The following is a 17,737-nucleotide window of genomic DNA, read 5'->3' on the forward strand; positions in this document are numbered from 1 at the left end:
CAAGGCCCTGGGTTCGGTCCCCAGCTCCGAAAAAAAGAACCAAAAAAAAAAAAAAAAAAAAAAAAAAAGAAAAGAGAGTCAAATGGGATCAAGGAGAGGATAGTCGGAGTGGGAACCCTCACAGACTTTCCTAATCCACAGGTCTCCATATTTCCTAGTTGCTGTGGACCTAAGATGCATGAAATGGAGTAGTAGCCTTAGAGGAACACCTTATCCTAGGACTGCCAAGTTAACTTGTACTTTTTATTTTGGAGTAACCACCAAAGCTGCAAGAAGAGTACAGTAAATCCCATTTACCCTTTCTAACCTATTTTTAATATCCTTTTAAAAAACTTATTTAGTGTGCAAGTATATTTCACCTGCGTGTACATTTGTGTACCTCATGCATGCCCAAGAGAGTCAGAGGACAGCATCACATCCCCCAGAACTGGACACAGTTGTGAGAGGACATGTGGGTGCTGGGACTCAGCTCGAGTCCTCTGCCAGAGCAGCCAGTGCTCTAACCATTGGGCTGTCTCCCCAGTCCCACCCTTAACATCTCCTATAACTTCATTACACTTGTCAGGACCGTGAGGTTAAATAGGAGGTGGAGGGTCCAGAACCACAGGGCATCCTTGGCTACATTGCAAATTCAAAGCCAGCTTGAGCTACGCAAACACTTTCGCAATAAAATGAAAACATTGGTACATTCACTCTTAACTCCAGCCTTCATTTGCAGCTCGTATTTCCCCACCAGTGTTCAGGATCCAATCTAGAGCGCCATCTTGCTGGAGACCAAACCCAGAGTCCTCTGAGTCCTAAGCAAGTGTTTCATCGCTACACCAAAAAAAAAAAAAAAAAGAAAAAAGAAAAAAAAAGAAAGAAAGAAAGAAAGAAAGAAAGAAAAAAGAAAAGAAACCCCTAAATATGAGTCCCGTCATGTTCTCTTTACGTTTAGATTGAGGCTCTGTTTGGGGCAGCGTAGGAATGGAGAACGCCCATCAGCGACCCACCCTACTTATTCCAGCACAGCAAGAGGGGCACACTATCAACTTGTAACACTAGTGTCAGGCCATTTGTAGAGAGTGCATGCCACATCTCTCTACCTGAGGTTACCATTTTCCTGTGTTCATACTTCACTTCCTATAAATCAAGTCCAATCAGAGGTACGGGGCTAGCATGATTAAGTCCCATCTCCTGGAGTAATAACATAACACACGCTACTTCAAATTCTTGAGTAAGAAAGATTTGCCACCCCCCTCACCACACTTGGTTTGTTCACATTTTTATTGGTATAGATGCATGTGTATTTATTGTACTTCTTGTTACGGCTCAATACGATCATTCGCTTTCTTGCTCGGTTTTCCCAGCCTAATCAGTGGGGAGCTCTTCTTGTCTGCTTGCTTTTGATAGACCTCATTATTTCTTTCTCTCTTTTTTTTTTTTTTCCGGAGCTGGGACCGAACCCAGGGCCTTGCAGTTGCTAGGCAAGCGCTCTACCACTGAGCTAAATCCCCAACCCCCAGACCTCATTATTTAAGTATACATTTTTTGCAGCTTATTTTAATAAGCATTCAACTTCTCCTCTTGCTGACCACACACCAGAGGTAGTAGAAGAGCAAAGTTATTAGGATATGGGGGTGCGGGTGGGCCTGTTTAGCAATAGTTCTTTGGGGGCGAGCTCAATCTCGTCAGAAGTTCAGTCCCATAGCAAACACCAAATATGAACCAGCAGCTGTAGTTCAATTCTGAAGAAACTGCAAGGCTCGCCACTGGCCCAAGGGGAGGCTGCAGAAGCAGCGAGAAGCCGCAGGAGCTTCATGAGTTCTTTGGCGAGTTTCTCTCAATGGTCGGTGGGCATTGCCACAAGCTGAGCTCAATGGTGCTATGTGAGGTGAGTCAATACAAGTGTACTGTTAGCAAACAAGAATAACAAGGCAGGGGGTTAGGGATTTAGCTCAGTGGTAGAGCACTTGCCTAGGAAGCGCAAGGCCCTGGGTTCGGTCCCCAGCTCCGAAAAAAAAGAACCAAAAAAAAAAAGAATAACAAGGCAGAGCAAAACACGCCAATGCTCAGTGCTCCTCTCCAACTGTCTGTGAGGACATATTTACACTCCATCGCCGGTCCTTCCACATGTCTGCCTCAAGAAAACATTCATCCACTTGTCTACTTTAGCAAGACATCCTTGCACCTGTGTGCCCCAGGAAAACATCATCTGACATAACTGACTTTCCAAATAAACCAGAGGTTTCCACTTCACATCACTGTGGTCGGGGCACCCTATAAAACAGAGCTCATTTTCTGTGTCTCTCACTCTGTAGCCTTCGGTCACCAGCTAAATGGAGACCCCATTCTTCCCTCTCCCACGAAGGGAGTGTTTTATATCTATTATAAGATTCTATACGCAAAGTTTGTTCTTGAAATACTGAGATTTAACCATGTGTACAAATCCTGCCTTGAATTTAGATGGGATACTGTGCTTTTTGCTGTGTTTGTTGAGTCCATGTACGGAGCCAGGTTGGTATTTTCATCCCCTACCTGGTTTAAACTCCCTTCCTTGCCCTTACAGACTTTTAAACATATATATTCGAGACCCATGCTAGCTGGCCTGAGTATGAAAAATAGCTGCTGATTGATCTGGGAGCACGGTCGTTCCATTTTGAACACATCAGACTTCAAATGTGCTCAATATCCAACTGTCTCCTATCCTAAGTCCCCTCTGTTTTGGTCCAGCCACTGGGTACCCTAGAGATCATTTCCTTTTAACTTCTTCGGTCCTACAGTCTTCTGGGTCAGCCGCAAAACCACTGCTCTTGTGTCAGCACCACTGCGGTCTATTCTCCAGTCGTTTTCATCCCCTTGGATGTTTGCTTTCTCCAAATAGTGCTGGAGGCAAACTGTAGCCCATTTGTCTCTGAATAATCCTTTGAGGAGAGCAATCTTGCTATGTAGCCTCCAATGCACATCCTGCCCCCTAGACTCTGCCTGCTGCATCCTCCCACGTGAAGGGATTGAAGACATGCGCTCCACCCCTTACTCGGTTCTAGCACGATTGTTTCTGAACTTCTTTAGCTCTTCCTAGAGCCCAGAATCCCCGGGCAAAGACCTGATTCTCCATTACTCACTCCGCACAACCACTGTAAGCCAGAAGACATTTCTCGGATTTTATTTGTCGCACTTTAACTTCCTTTGTTCCACAACTCTCCTTGACTCTTTTTTTTTTTTTTTTTTTTTTTTTTTGGAGCTGGGGATCGAACCCAGGGCCTTGCGCCTGCTAGGAAAGCGCTCTACCGCTGAGCTAAATCCCCAACCCCCTCTCCTTGATTCTTGACCTCTCCTTGTCATATCCCAAAATAACTCTAGCCACTAAAAACTTCCCATAACTCCATGGGGGAACTCCCAGGGCCTCTTTTAATTGGTTATTTCTCTGACGCAAGGGGGAGCCAGATCTCAACAGTGAGTGCCTTAGCTGCAAGCACCTGAAGACTGAACCTGGGATGAATCAGGGCCCCTTTGATTTACCAAAACCAGTGACAGCTTCGGTCTAAAGCAGTGCAGACACCTTTCTAGTGTTTGTTGGGTTCTACCACCAAAGGGTGCCCAGCACTCCCAGAGTTCCTTATACTCTTTCTTGCAGACACAGAGAGAGGATGTCTAGTCTCTCTAGTCTCTGAGTAGATGTGGTCCCCAAAGATCTTATCTAATTGACATTGTCTTTCTCTCCTGAAGTACCTGCTTCCCTTGTTTGTGTGTAGTGAGTCTGATTACTGTTTTTGTTGTTGTTGTTGTTTTGTTTTTTGTTGTTTTTGTTTTTGTTTGCATGGTTATGTTCCAAAACAAGACATTTAGTTTTATTTCTGAGTTCAGAAGACACCAGTAAAAATGGAAATAATCCGGTTGAGAACAGGGCTCTTCCCCAATTCTGGGCAGTTAGGCCCCACCCACCCGAAACTGAGTTCTTCCCACAGCGTGTACTGCTGGCACATGTCCCCTTGGAAGTGGACGGAGACTCTGCCCCTCCATGGTTCTAGAAATATCAATTCAGGGTCCCACAGGCGGGAGGGTCTTCAAGGGCTTGCGTGCTGCGCTTCTGACCCGGCCCAGAGAGGGCGCTCCTAACAACCTCACAGACTGAAGAAGCTGCAGACAGGCGTGCCTTAGCCTCAGAGATGGAGCACCGGAGTAGGAGGCTCAGCAAGGCTGTGGGGATCACCTGTGGGGAGGAGCAGGGAGAGCTGAAGAAAAGGTACGGCCATTTGAGGAAGAACCCTGGAGGAGCTAGAGAATTGGGCATAGGGGTTAGGTTGGAAACAAGTATATAAGGTTGTTATCTGGGCTACAAAGAGGTACGGTCGAGAGCAGAGAAAAACCACCACCAACGCTGGAAAACTCCCATGCAAAGAGTCCTTCTCTTCCTCTTTCTTGATGCCCCTCCAAGGCGAAACAGAAGACCCCTTGTTGGTATCTTTTTTTTGCCTCTGTAGCTTCTGTCACAGTCGTACCTCCTCACCCCACCCCTACCCCATCCACCCATCCCTCCAAATGGGAGCTCTACGTGGCAGCTTTGTAAACGCAGTTGTCACACAAAGTTCCAAAGACGCTTAAGATCCTCAAAAAGCATTTGTTGAACAGCCAGCCAGGGAAAGGTACCTTTTCCTTCTCGTGGGCAACCTGGACGTGGCAGGAGATGGGAGCGGCGCGGACATCATCCGACAGTGGTTGAGGAAAGTGGATTGCTTGAAGGAGGCTCTCAATGCAGCGAGCCTTGGACTGTCCAGAGAACCTCTGTGGAAGAAACAATGAGGTCAGCGTCAGGGTAGATGCCAAGGAGAACTGAGACTAGTGACACGGGAGAAGGAAGTGACATGAGAAAGTGGGGGCTGTAATCCTGAAGACTGGCTGTAGACACCACAGAGAATGTCCCTTCTGACAGTCCTATAATCACGAGGTATAAAGAAAAATTGGGTTAAAGGAGTTAGTGGTAAACCATCACTTGCCCATAATGAGTAGGAAATTGGTGAGAGTTACAACTGGTGCCCAACAACCCCACAGGTCAGTGATCAAGGATAGCAACTTTCAAGACCATCCACCATGCTCTCTGGTCAGCAGCTGTTTTCTCCCTTCTCTGGCATTAGCGTTCCCTTCCCCCCGAATAACTGTTAGTCTCCATTCTGGGGGCTGTAAGAAATAATCAAGCCCATCTCCCATCCCACCCCAAAGTCGGCTTGACGACCCACAAAGGAGGCTGACAGAGTATCCTTTCCCCTGGAGGGCAGTGATTGGTTCAAGGTTGTGCACATGACCCAAGACAAGCCAATAAGAGCCCTCTGCCCGGTACTCCTCAAGTCACCCGGGACAGAGAGACTCCTTCCCACTGAGGTTGCTAATGGCCAGGATGTTAGACTAGCATTTGGCTTAGAGGAATACACGTTGGATTTCTTTTTGCTTTGTCTTTGTTTTGTTTTGTTTTGTTTTGTTTTGTTTTGTTTTGTTTTGGTTTGGTTTGGTTTGGTTTGGTTTGGTTTGGTTAAAGACATGTTTTCTCCGTGTAGCCCTGGCTGTCCTAGAACTTAAAGATCCACCTGCCTCTGCCTCTGGAGTTGAGATTAAAGGCGTGCACCACCACTGCCCAGCGAAGAGTTGAGTTTCTGTTGAATTCTTGAAACTTAAAGAATGTTACCTGGAGGTTATAGTTTCACACTCATGAACTGGTCCGGGGCACAGAGGTCCTGTACTCACCCAAAGCACTAAGGGAAGCAGGAATGTTAATCCTCAATGGAGGAGCTAAAGATCAAATACCTGCATCCCATCCAGCAAGCTGAGAGTGCATTTTGTTAACAGCCTGGTGACCTTTTGCTATCTGTGGAGACCGACCTCCCTCACCTTTTGCTATAGAAACAGACCTCACCCAAATCCCCCAGAATGTTTATCCCAGAGTCTTCCCTCCCTAGATCAATACCATCTTTAGGGAAGATGTCATATGTACTTTATGGCCTGCTGATCTCTGTGCTCAGAGACCACACTAGATTCTAGGCCTTTTAGCTATAGAACCCACCCTCATGGTCACATATACTTCGTAAAAGAGTTTCTATGTAGTCACACCTTAAGCTTTATTGTGCACCTGGAATTGGACTGATTGTTGCCTGGGAACCTTTTCTGAAACTGCACTGTGTTCTAAATACGCCCATAATGAACCACTTGCATTAGAGCCTCTGAAGTCTGATCCAGGGTGACAGTGCCAAGCTACACTGGGTTTTCATTCATAGCTATTCACGTGACTCGCTTCCCCATATGACACCTGCAGGGACCCCATCAATATAGCTGTGTGTGAACACATGCAGACCAGAGGTTATACCAAGATATGCCTGTGGAAAAAAAGCAGCCCCTGACCCTACACCGCTCCCCAACTTTGCAAAAATACTTTCTGTGGCCATCTAGATTTGGGGTCCTCCCATCATGCTCTGACCTGCAACATGGCCAGCGCCCTCCAGAAGAGCTTGGAGTTGGCGATGCGGAGGTCCAGCATGTGGTTCTGTAGGATCTTCCCCAGCAGTACATGGGCCCCAGTACTCACTGTATTCAACACCCACTTGGTGCTTAACTCACGCTGGAACTTCTAAAATGCAAACACACCGGAACCGGAAGTTAGAGGCTGGGAAAGAAACCGAACGGGAGAGCTGCCTGTGGTAGCGAATCAGACACCAGAACCCAGATCGTTTGTTTGATGAGACCAGACTTTAACAATGTTTTAGACTCTTTGTTCTGTTCTTGTGAGGGCTAAACTTAACCCGTAAAGCCCAGTTGCCCAAGGTCAGATAACTTCCTGAAACGCTGGGACTGTTTTTGTAAGCTAATAACCGACCAATTTTCTCTTCAGTAAACAAGGTTGCTTGCCCCAACTGCGTAGGAAGTGCCTGGACTCGGGTAGGTGGCAGGTACATAGACAGGAAGTACATCAAAATGTGTGCTTGTCCCTGATTGGATGAAGGCAGCATGTACACGGCCGTGTGGGTTTTGCCTTTTTAAGCATCTGATTAACATAACTTGACGTCATCTCTGGGAACCCTAGGAATGGATGGAGCAGGTATCCATCTTCCTGGACAGTATTTAATAAAGCTTGTTTCAATTTGACAAATGTGGGCTTGGTCTTTCTCCTAGAAATTTTCAGGTTTAACATTCTACTTTACTTTTAAAAACAAGGTATTGTGTTTTTAACGTGCCTGTGTGTCTAGATACCACATGAACGTTGTGAACTTGGAGGCCAGAAGAGGGTATCCGATTATTTGGAACTGGGGTTAGTGACTGTTGTTATCTGCTATGTGGGTGCTGCCGGTTGAACCTGGGTCTTCTGGAACAGCAAGAAGTACTCTTAACTGCTAGGGCATCTCTCCAGCCCTACGTTTTTATTTGACCCTTGGGGGATGCACAGATTCTATGATGTGGGAGGAGGAAATTACTGGGCACTTATCTGCTAGTCTCCCTGAAGGCAGAGGTGAGGCTTTATTCTATTTGAGAGTCTCAGTCCTTCTGATGGTACGAAACTGCCATTAAAAACCCTTGGAAGAGTGAATGCTAGAAACTGTTTTGTTCATTTTTTTAAAGATTTATTTATTTATTTATTTATTTATTTTATATATGTGAGTACATTGTCACTGTCTTCAGACACACCAGAAAGGGGCATTGGATCCCATTATTGGTAGTTGTGAGCCACCATGTGAATGCTGGGAATTGAACTCAGGACCTCTGGAAGAACAGTCAGTGCTCTTCACCACTGAGACATCTCTCCAGCCTTATTTTGTTCATTTGCAAAAGATTTTCTTAGGGCTGGAGAAATGGCTCAGAAGTTAAGAGCACTGACTGCTCTTCCAGAGGTCCTGAGTTCAATTCCCAGCAACCACATGGTGGCTCACAACCATCTGTAATGGGATCTGATGCCTTCTTCCGGTGTGTCTGAAGACAGTGACAGCGTACTCAACATATATACTAACTTAAATAAATCTTTAAAAGATCTTCTTTTTATTGTATTTATCTCTGTGCATGCCTGTGTGACACAGAGTACACGTGGAAGTCAGACAACAACCATTGGGAGTTCAGTCTGTCCTTCCACCACTTAGGTCTTAGGGATTGAACTCAGATGATCAGATTTGGTGGCAAGCATCTTTACTCACTGAGCCATTTTACCTCCCCACCCTTTTGTTGCTTTTTGAGACAGAGGCTCACTGTGTGGTCCAGTCTGGTCTCAGCCTCCCAAGTGCTAGGATTATAAGTACCCAGCAGCATACCTAGATATAGTAAGTTTCATCATCACCATCATTGTCGTCATCGTCATTGTCACCGTCACCGTCGTCATCGTCACCACCACCACCACCACCACCACCACCACCACCACCACCATCACATCACCACCACCATCACCACCACCAACATCATCATATGGATAACAGGGATTGAACTCAGATTTCCAGGCTTATGCAGAAAGTGTTTTTTACCCACTGAGCCATCTCATTGGCTCACTGAAACATTTAATAAGTACATGACACAGACGCTGAGTAAGAAAATATCAGATTGGTTGGTTCTTTGTCAACTCGACACAGTGTCATCTAGGAAAAGGGAGTGGGAGTCGAGTAATTGTTCTCATCAGACTGGGCTGTAGGCATGTCTGTGGGGTATTTTCTAGATTAATGATTGACATAAAAGATCCCTCCTGTGTCAAGTGCCATCCTTGGGCAAGTAGTTCTTAGGCAAAGCAAACAGCACTCCATGAAGAGCAAGCCAGTGACCTGCCTTCTCTATGGCTTCTGCTTTAATTTCTAGCCTGGCGTCCCTCACCAATGGAGTTTGACCTGTGACTTGTGAGATTCGATAAACACTTCTCTCTGATGCTGCTATGGTTATGGTGTTTTATCACAGCACTAGAAACCCTAACTGAGACAGATGCTATATGCCATGTATCACACCGCCTGTAGGAAAGAAGCCAGTTAAATCTGAGTTATATTATTAGCCATTTATCCCATAAGTATCACTAACAAAGTCATTTTAAATTTTGCATGATTGACTTTAAAGTTCAAATAGAAAAATAAATCTGCAGTTATTGCTAGGAAAGTCTTAGTATTTAATGGAGGACTGGGCCTTCCAAATATTAAACATGCAAAACTCTCTGTAATTAAGCTCATGGCATTAGCGTATCAAAGACAGACCAGTGAAACAAAATAGGAAATCCAGAAAGTGCCAGGTGGCAATGGCAGATGTCTGCCAGTATTTGGGAGGCAGACGTCAGCAGATCTCTGAGCTCAAGTCCAGCCTGGCTTACAGAGCAAGTTCCAAGACAGCCAAAGCTACAAAGAGAAACCATGTCTTGAAGAGAGAGAGAGAGAGAGAGAGAGAGAGAGAGAGAGAGAGAGAGAGAGAGAGACCCAGAATGATGCTTCTCACATTACAAAAATACATGCAAACTCACTGTATTGTTGTGGATCAGAGCACACAGAACTTGAGTATATGGCACATGTAACATCCTAAATCACTCAAGCTAGACTTAAAAATGAAACTAAGACAACTGTTGTAGTTGATTGAAGAGAATGACCCCCATACACTTGAATGTGGATCTGTTTGGGAAGGATTAAGAGGTGTGGCTTTGTTGGAGATGTGTCACTAGGAGTGGGTTTTGAGGTTTCAAAAGCCCACACCTCTGAAACTGTAAACAGTCCTCCAATTGAATGCTGTCTTTTATGTTACCTTAGTCATAGCAATAGAAAATTAAATAAGGAAATTAAATAGTTGCTTAGGAAAATATAAATGGGTTCATGCCTTACTGCATACACAAAAGAAAACAAAATTCCTAAGAATTGCAAAAGAAACACACAGGTGCCATACCAGCACTGGTGTGGGTGCTTTCTGTGCTTCAAGACCCAAATGGTAACAGAGACTGACAACTTCAACATCAGACAAATTAAATCAGACTTTTTTTTGCAGATTAATGTCAAAAGAATATATTTACAACATATATGAGATATAGAACACTAACAGCTTCATAAAGAACTCAAAGTCAAGGGTCAGAAAAGACTTAAAGGTCTGTTAGAAAAGGATGCAAAGGCTGGGAATGGACTTCCGGTTTCTGCCTGCTCCTGGAGCTGAACCACTCCCACAGCTCTCTGCACCCAAATCCTGTGGGGCAGAGAGCTGGACACTCAGAAGTGTGGACAATCCTGATTGCTGAGGGGAGACCTCCACTTCTGCTCACATTCCTGGCCCAAGAGGAACCTGCCTAGTGCCCTCTGGATATGGGAACCTAGTAGCAGTCAGAGGCAGGACCCTTCCGGTTTCTGCCTGTGCCTAAGCCAAAAGCCAGTCTCCAGGAACACTGACACACCTGAGAGCAGAGGTAAGATCAACCCTTCTGTCCTTCTGGAGGCCTTAGGACACACAAACCCAAGAGCAGCTCTTTGTTCCCAGATCTGGCTGAAAGAAAACAGGTCTACAGGAGTGCTGACACACAGGCTTACAGGAAGGTCAAGCCACTGTCAGAGACAGCAAGACAAGCTAACACCAGAGACAACCTGATGGTGAGAGGCAAGAGAAGGAAAATAAGCAACAGAAACCAAGACTACTGGGCATCATCAGAGCCTAGTTCTTCCCCCAAAGCAAATACTGGATATCCAAACACACCAGAAAAATGAAATTTGGATTTAAAATCACATCTCATGGTGATAGAGGACTTTAAGAAGGACATAAATAATTCCCTTAAAGAAATACAGGTAAACAAGTAGAAGCCTTTAAAGAGGGAACACAAAAATTCCTTAAAGAATTATAGGAAAACACAGCCAAACAGGTGAAGGAATTGAACAAAACCATCCAGGATTTTAAAATGGAAATAGAAACAATAAAGAAAGCACAAAGGGAGACAACCCTGGAAATAGAAAACCTAGGGAAGAGATCAGGAATCATAGATGCAAGCATCACCAAGAGAATATAAGAGATTGAAGAGAGAATCTCAGGGACAGAAGATACCATAGAAAACATTGACACAATCATCAAAGATAATGTAAAATGCAAAAAGCTCCTAACCCAAAACATCCAGGAAACCCAGGATACAAAGAGAAGATTAAACCTAAGAATAATAGGTATAGAAGAGAATGAAGACTCCCAACTTAAAGGGCCAGTAAATATCTTCAACAAAATTATAGAAGAAAACTTCCCTAACCTAAAGAAAGAAATGCCCATAAACATACAAGAAGCCTACAGAACCCCAAATAGATTGGAACAGGAAAGAAACTCCTCCTGTCACATAACAGTTAAAAAAACGAAACACACAAAGACAAAGAAAAAATTAAAAGCAGTAAGGGAAAGAGGTCAAATAACATGTAAGAATTATACCAGACTTATCACCAGAGACTATGAAAACCAAAAGATTCTGGCCAGATGTTACAGACCCTAAGAGAACACAAATGCCAGCTCAGGCTACTATAGCCAGCAAAACTCTCAATTAACATAGATGGAGAAATCAAGATAATCCATGACAAAACCAAATTTACACAATTATCTTTCTAAAAATCCAGCCTTACAAGGGATAATAGATGGAAAACTCCAACACAAGGAGGGAAACTACACCCTAGAAAAAGCAAGAACGTAATCTCCTTGCAACATAACCAAACGAAGAGAGACACACAGCATAATTCCACCTCTAACAACAAAAATTACAGGAAACAACAATCACTATTGCTTAATATCTCTTAACATCAATGGACTCAATTCCCCAATAAAAAGACATAGACTAACAGACTGGATATGTAAAGAGGATATGTATGTATTTTGCTGCATACAGGAAACATGTCATAGACAAAGACAGATACTACCTCAGAGTAAAAGGCTGAAAAACAATTTTCCAAGCAAATGGTCCCAAGAAACAAGCTGGAGTAGCCATTCTAATATTGAATAAAATCGACTTTCAACCAAAAGTTATCAAAAAAGAGATATTCATCAAAGGAAAAATCCACCAAGATTCTCAATCCTGAATATCTATGCTCCAAATGCAAGAGCACTTACATTCATAAAAGAAACCTTACTAACACTCAAAGCACACATTGTACCTCACACAATAATAGTAGAAGATTTCAACACCCCACTCTCATCAATGGGCAGATCAATGGACAGAAACTAAACAGAGACATAGAAAAACTAACAGAAGTTATGAACCAAATGGATTTAACAGACATTTATAGAACATTTTATCCTAAAACAAAAGATTATACCTTCTTCTCAGCACCTCATGGTACCTTCTCTAAAATTGACCATATAATCAGTCACAAAACAGGTTTAAACAGATATAAGAAAATTGAGGGGTTGGGGATTTAGCTCAGTGGTAGAGTGCTTGCCTAGGAAGCGCAAGGCCCTGGGTTCGGTCCCCAGCGCCGGAAAAAAAAAAAAAAAAAGAAAATTGAAATAATCCCATGAATCCTATCAGACCACCACGGACTAAGGCTGGTCTTCAATAACAATAACAACAGAAGGTCCACATATACATGGAAGTTGAGCAATATTCTACTCAGTGATAACTTGGTCAAGGAAGAAATAAAGAAAGAAATTAAAGAGCTTTTAGAATTTAATGAAAATGAAGGTACAACATACCCAAACTTATAGGACACAATGAAAGCAGTGCTAAGAGGAAAACTCATAGCTCTGAGTGCCTGCAGAAAGAAACAGGAGAGAGCATACATCAGCAGCTTGACAGCACGCCTAAAAGCTATAGAACAAAAAGGAGCAAATGCACTCAAGAGTAGAAGGCAGGAAATAATCAAACTCAGGGCTGAAATCAACCAAGTAGAAACAAAAGGAACTATGCAAAGAATCAAGAAAAACAGGGGCTGGTTCTTTGAGAAAATCAACAAGATAGATCAACCCTTAACCAGACTAACCAGAGGGTACAGAGACAGTATCCAAATTAACAAAATCAGAAATGAAAAGGGAGACATAACAACAGAATCTAAGAAAATTCAAAAAATCATCAGATCCTGCCTCAAAAGCCTATATTCAACAAAACTGGAAAATCTGTATGAAATGGACAATTTTCTAGACAGATATCAGAAACCAAAGTTAAATCAGGATCAGATAAACCATCTAAATAGTCCCATAACTCCTAAAGAATAGACGCAGTCATTAAAAGTCTCCCAACCAAAAAAAGCCCAGGTCCAGATGGGTTTAGTGCAGAATTCTATCAGACCTTCATAGAAGACCTCATACCAATAGTGTCCAAACTATTCCACAAAAGAGAAACAGACGGAGCGCTACCCAACTCCTTCTATGAAGCCACAATTACGCTTATACCTAAACCACACAAAGACCCAACAAAGAAAGAGAACTTCAGGCCAATTTCCCTTATGAATATTGATGCAAAAGTACCCAATAAATTTCTCACAAACTGAATTCAAGAACACATCAAAACAATCATCCACCATGATCAACTAGGCTTCATCCCAGGGATGCAGGGATGGTTCAATATACAGAAATCCATCAACACAATCCACTATGTAAACAAACTCAAAGGAAAAAAAAACATGATCATCTCATTAGATGCTGAGAAAGCATTTGACAAAAGTTAACACCCCTTCATGTTAAAAGTCTTGGAAAGATCAGGAATTTAAGGCCCAAAACTAAACAATATAAAAAGCAATATACAGCAAACCAGTAGCCAACATCAGACTAAATGGAGACAAACTTGAAGCAATCCCACTAAAATCAGGGACTAGACAAAGCTGCCCATTCTCTCCCTACTTATTCAATATAGTACTCAAAGTTCTAGCCAGAACAATCGGACAACAAAAAGAGGTCAAAGGGATACAAATTGGAAAGCAAAAAATCAAAATATCACTATTTGCAGATGCTATGATAGTGTACTTAAGTGACCCCAAAAGTTCCACCAGAGAACTACTAAGCCTGATAAACAACTTCAGCAAAGTGGCTAGGAATAAAATTAACTCAAATAAATCAGTAGCCTTCCTCTCCTCAAAGAATAAACAGGCTGAGAAGGAAATTAGGGAAATGACACCCTTCACAATAGTCCCAAATAATATAAAACACTTCAATGTGACTCTCTCCAAGCAAGCGAAAGATCTGTATGACAAGAACTTCAAGTCTCTGAAGAAAGAAATTGAAGAAGATCTCAGAAGATAGAAAGATCATGCTCATGGATTGGCAGGATTAATATAGTAAAATGGTTATTGTGCCAATAACAATCTACAAATTCAATGCAATCCCCACCAAAATGCCAACTCAATTCTTCATAGAGTTAGAAAGAGCAATTTGCGAATTCATTTGGAATAACAGAAAACCCAGGATAGCAAAAACTATCCTCAACAATAAAGAACTTCTGGGAGAATCACCATCCCTGACCTCAAGCAGTAGTGATAAAAACTATATTGTATTAGTACAGAGACAGGCAGGTAGATCAATGGAAGAGAACTGAAGATCCATAAATGAACCCACACACCTATGGTCACTTGATCTTTGACAAAAGAGCTAAAACCATCTAAAGGAAGAAAGATAGCATTTTCAACAAATGGTGCTGGTTCAACTGGAAGTCAGCATGTAGAAGAATGCAAATTGACCCATTCTTATTGCCCTGTACAAAGCTCAAGTCCAAGGGGATAAAACATAAAACCCATCTGGTCCACATAAAACCAGATACACTCAAACTAATAGAAGAAATAGTGGGGAAGAGCCTTGAACACATGGGCACTGAGGAAATTTTTCTGAACAAAACACCAATGCCTTATGCTCTAAGATCAAGAATCTACAGATATGGGGCTGGGGATTTAGCTCAGTGGTAGAGCGCTTACCTAGGAAGCGCAAGGCCCTGGGTTCGGTCCCCAGCTCCGAAAAAAAAGAACCAAAAAAAAAAAATAAATAAAAAAAAAAGAATCGACAAATAGGACCTCATAAAACCGCAAAGCTTCTGTAAGGCAAAGGACACTGTCGTTAGGACAAAATGGCAACCAACAGATTGGGAAAAGATCTTTATCAATTCTATATCTGATAGAGGGCTAATATCCAATATATACAAGGAGCTCAAGAAGTTAGACTCCAGAGAGCCAAATAATCCTATTAAAAATGGGATACAAAGCTAAACAAAGAATTCTCAGTTGAGGAATAGTGAATATCTGAGAAATACTTAAAGAATTGTTCAAAGGTTGGGGATTTAGCTCAGTGGTAGAGCACTTGCCTAGCAAGCACAAGGCCCTGGGTTCGATCCTCAGCTCCAGGGAAGGAAAAAAAAGACAAAATAAAAGTTGTAAAGTCTATTTTAGGGCTGGGGATTTAGCTTAGTGGTAGAGCGCTTGCCTAGCAAGCGCAAGGCCCTGGGTTTGGTCCCCAGCTCTGAAAAAAAGAAAAAAAACCCTGCCTTTGGGGGTTGGGGATTTAGCTCAGTGGGAGAGCACTTGCCTAGCAAGCCCAAGACCCTGGGTTTGGTCCCCAGCTCCTAAAAAAAGAAAAGAAAAAAAAAAAAGAAGAATTGTTCAACAACCTTAGTCATCAGGGAAATGCAAATCAAAACATCCCTGAGATTCCACATCACACCAGTCAGAATGGCTAAGATCAAAAACTCAGGTGACAACAGATGCTGGCAAGGGTGTGGAGAAAGAGGAACACTCCTCCATGCTTGGTGGGATTGCAAGCTGGTACAACCACTCTGGAGGTTCCTTAGAAAATTGGACATTGCACTACCTGAGGACCCAGCTATACCTCTCTTGGGCATATACCCAAACAATGCTCCAACATACCACAAAGACACATGCTTCACTATGTTCATAACAGTCTTACTTATAATAGCCAGAAGCTAGAAAGAACCCAGATGCCCTTCAACAGAGGAATGAATACAGAAAATGTGGTACATCTACACAATGACTCCATATCAAAACAATGACTTCATGAAATTCATAGGCAAATGGATGGAACTGGAAAATATCATTCTGAGTGAGGTAACTCAGTCACAAAAAAAAAATACATAGAATGCACTCATTGATAAGGGGATATTAGCTCAAAAGCTCAAGTTACCCAAGATACAATCCACAGACCACATGAAGCTCAAGATGAAGGATGACCAAAGTGTGGATGCTTCAGTTCTTCTTAAAAGGGGGAACAAAAATATTCATAGGAGGAGATATGGAGACAAAGTTTGAAGCAGAGACTGAAGGAATGGCCATTCAGACCCTGCCCCCCCTGGGGCATACATATATATATATATATATATATGTATATGTATATATAAATACACAGCCCATATATATACAGTCACCAAACCTAGACAATATTGATGAAGCCAAGAAGTGCACGCTGACAGGAGCCTGATATAGCTGTCTCCTGAGAGACTCAGCCAGACATGTCAAATAGAGAAGCAAATGCTAGCAGCAAACCATTGAACTGAGAATGGAGTCCCCATTGGAGGAGTTAGAGAAAGGATTAAAGGAGCTAAAGGGGTTGCAACTCCATAAGAACAACAATGCCAACCAACCAGAGCTCCCAGGGACTAAACCACCACCCAAAGACTACACATGGACAGACACATGGCTCCAGCTGCATATGTAACAGAGGATGGCCATGTTGGGCACCAATGGGAGGAGAAGCTGTTGGACCTGCCAAGGTTGGATCCCCAGTGAATAGGAACGTCAGGGTGAGGAGGTAGGAAGTGGGGTTGGTTGGGGAGGGGGAACACCCTTATAGAGGAGGGAAATGGGATAGGGGGCTTATGGACGGGAAACTGGGAAAGGGAATAACATTTGAAATGTAAATAAGAACTATCCGATAAAAAATAAAATAAGTACATAAATAAAAAACTGGGTATGGTGGCTGACATCTGTAATCCCCACACAGAAATTATCGCTATGGATTTGACACAGGGAGTTCCAGGGCAACTGAGAGGAGGGGTAAAGCGGGAGGCAGACGCAAAAGAGAGCAGGGAGGGAGGTGGAGGAGAACAGAGAGGGGACAGAGAGGAACACAGGGCTCTGCTTCTCACATAATAGAGATGCAGGCTGGGGTGTGGCTCAGTAGCAGAGCTCTTGCATAGTGTGTGTGAAGGGCTGGGTACTGTTTCACTGCTTCAAAATGTCAATAAATACTGTAGCACACATGAAAATTACACCACAGTTGAATTTCTCATTGATCGAGGTGACAAAAATCCAGAAGCTAGACAAAAGCCTCTAGAGGCCACCTGATCAGAGGAGAAGGGGAGAGGGGGAGGATGATAGGAGGGGGTGACTGGGAATAGGGTAGTGAGGAGATGTAAAGTGAATAAGGTAAAAAAAAATTAAATTTTAATAAAAGGAAAAAAACTTTACTTTCCTGACATAGTTACAGAGACACACCTTAGAGAAAAATCAATAGATACAGCCTTACATTATTATCAATATGTCATTCCTTTAGACCTCTGGTACATGTTTAATATAAAGAAACTTTAGGACTTTAGAGTTATTACAAAAATGTGAGATTATCAATTTTCAGGCAATCTTAATGGCTTTAACAGACATCTTTGTCTGCTAGAGGAGTATTTGTCATTAGGCCCTTAATGTTTACTAAATGCTTGGTCTAAGTAAGTCTTGTTTGCATTGGACTGGCTATGTACAATGTTGCAATTTTTCTACCCTTGAAAGTGAATTAGCACCTGCCAAAAAACGGAAGGATAAAGAATGGCTTTGAATTTACAGTGAAAAATAAGTCTTGGACTGGAGAGATGGCTCAGTGGTTAAGAGCACTGACTGCTTGCTCTTCC

At 42.8% G+C, this 17,737-nt stretch overlaps 1 protein-coding gene across 1 annotated transcript in view; it reads right to left on the reverse strand.

The window, feature by feature from the left end:
* Window positions 1-3,803: 3,803 nt before the first annotated feature.
* The window catches only part of Gckr (glucokinase regulator), a 30,557-nt gene continuing 16,623 nt past the window's right edge, over window positions 3,804-17,737 (reverse strand). Inside the window, exons 17-19 of the mRNA NM_013120.2 lie at window positions 6,446-6,595; window positions 4,630-4,764; window positions 3,804-4,192 (exon numbers count right to left, since the gene is read on the reverse strand). Of these exons, the coding sequence (NP_037252.1) occupies window positions 4,016-4,192; window positions 4,630-4,764; window positions 6,446-6,595 (462 nt within the window). The 3' untranslated portion in view covers window positions 3,804-4,015. The remainder of the gene's footprint in view (window positions 4,193-4,629; window positions 4,765-6,445; window positions 6,596-17,737) is intronic.

Source organism: Rattus norvegicus, chromosome 6, assembly GCF_036323735.1.
Source record: "Rattus norvegicus strain BN/NHsdMcwi chromosome 6, GRCr8, whole genome shotgun sequence".
Taxonomy (NCBI): domain Eukaryota; kingdom Metazoa; phylum Chordata; class Mammalia; order Rodentia; family Muridae; genus Rattus; species Rattus norvegicus.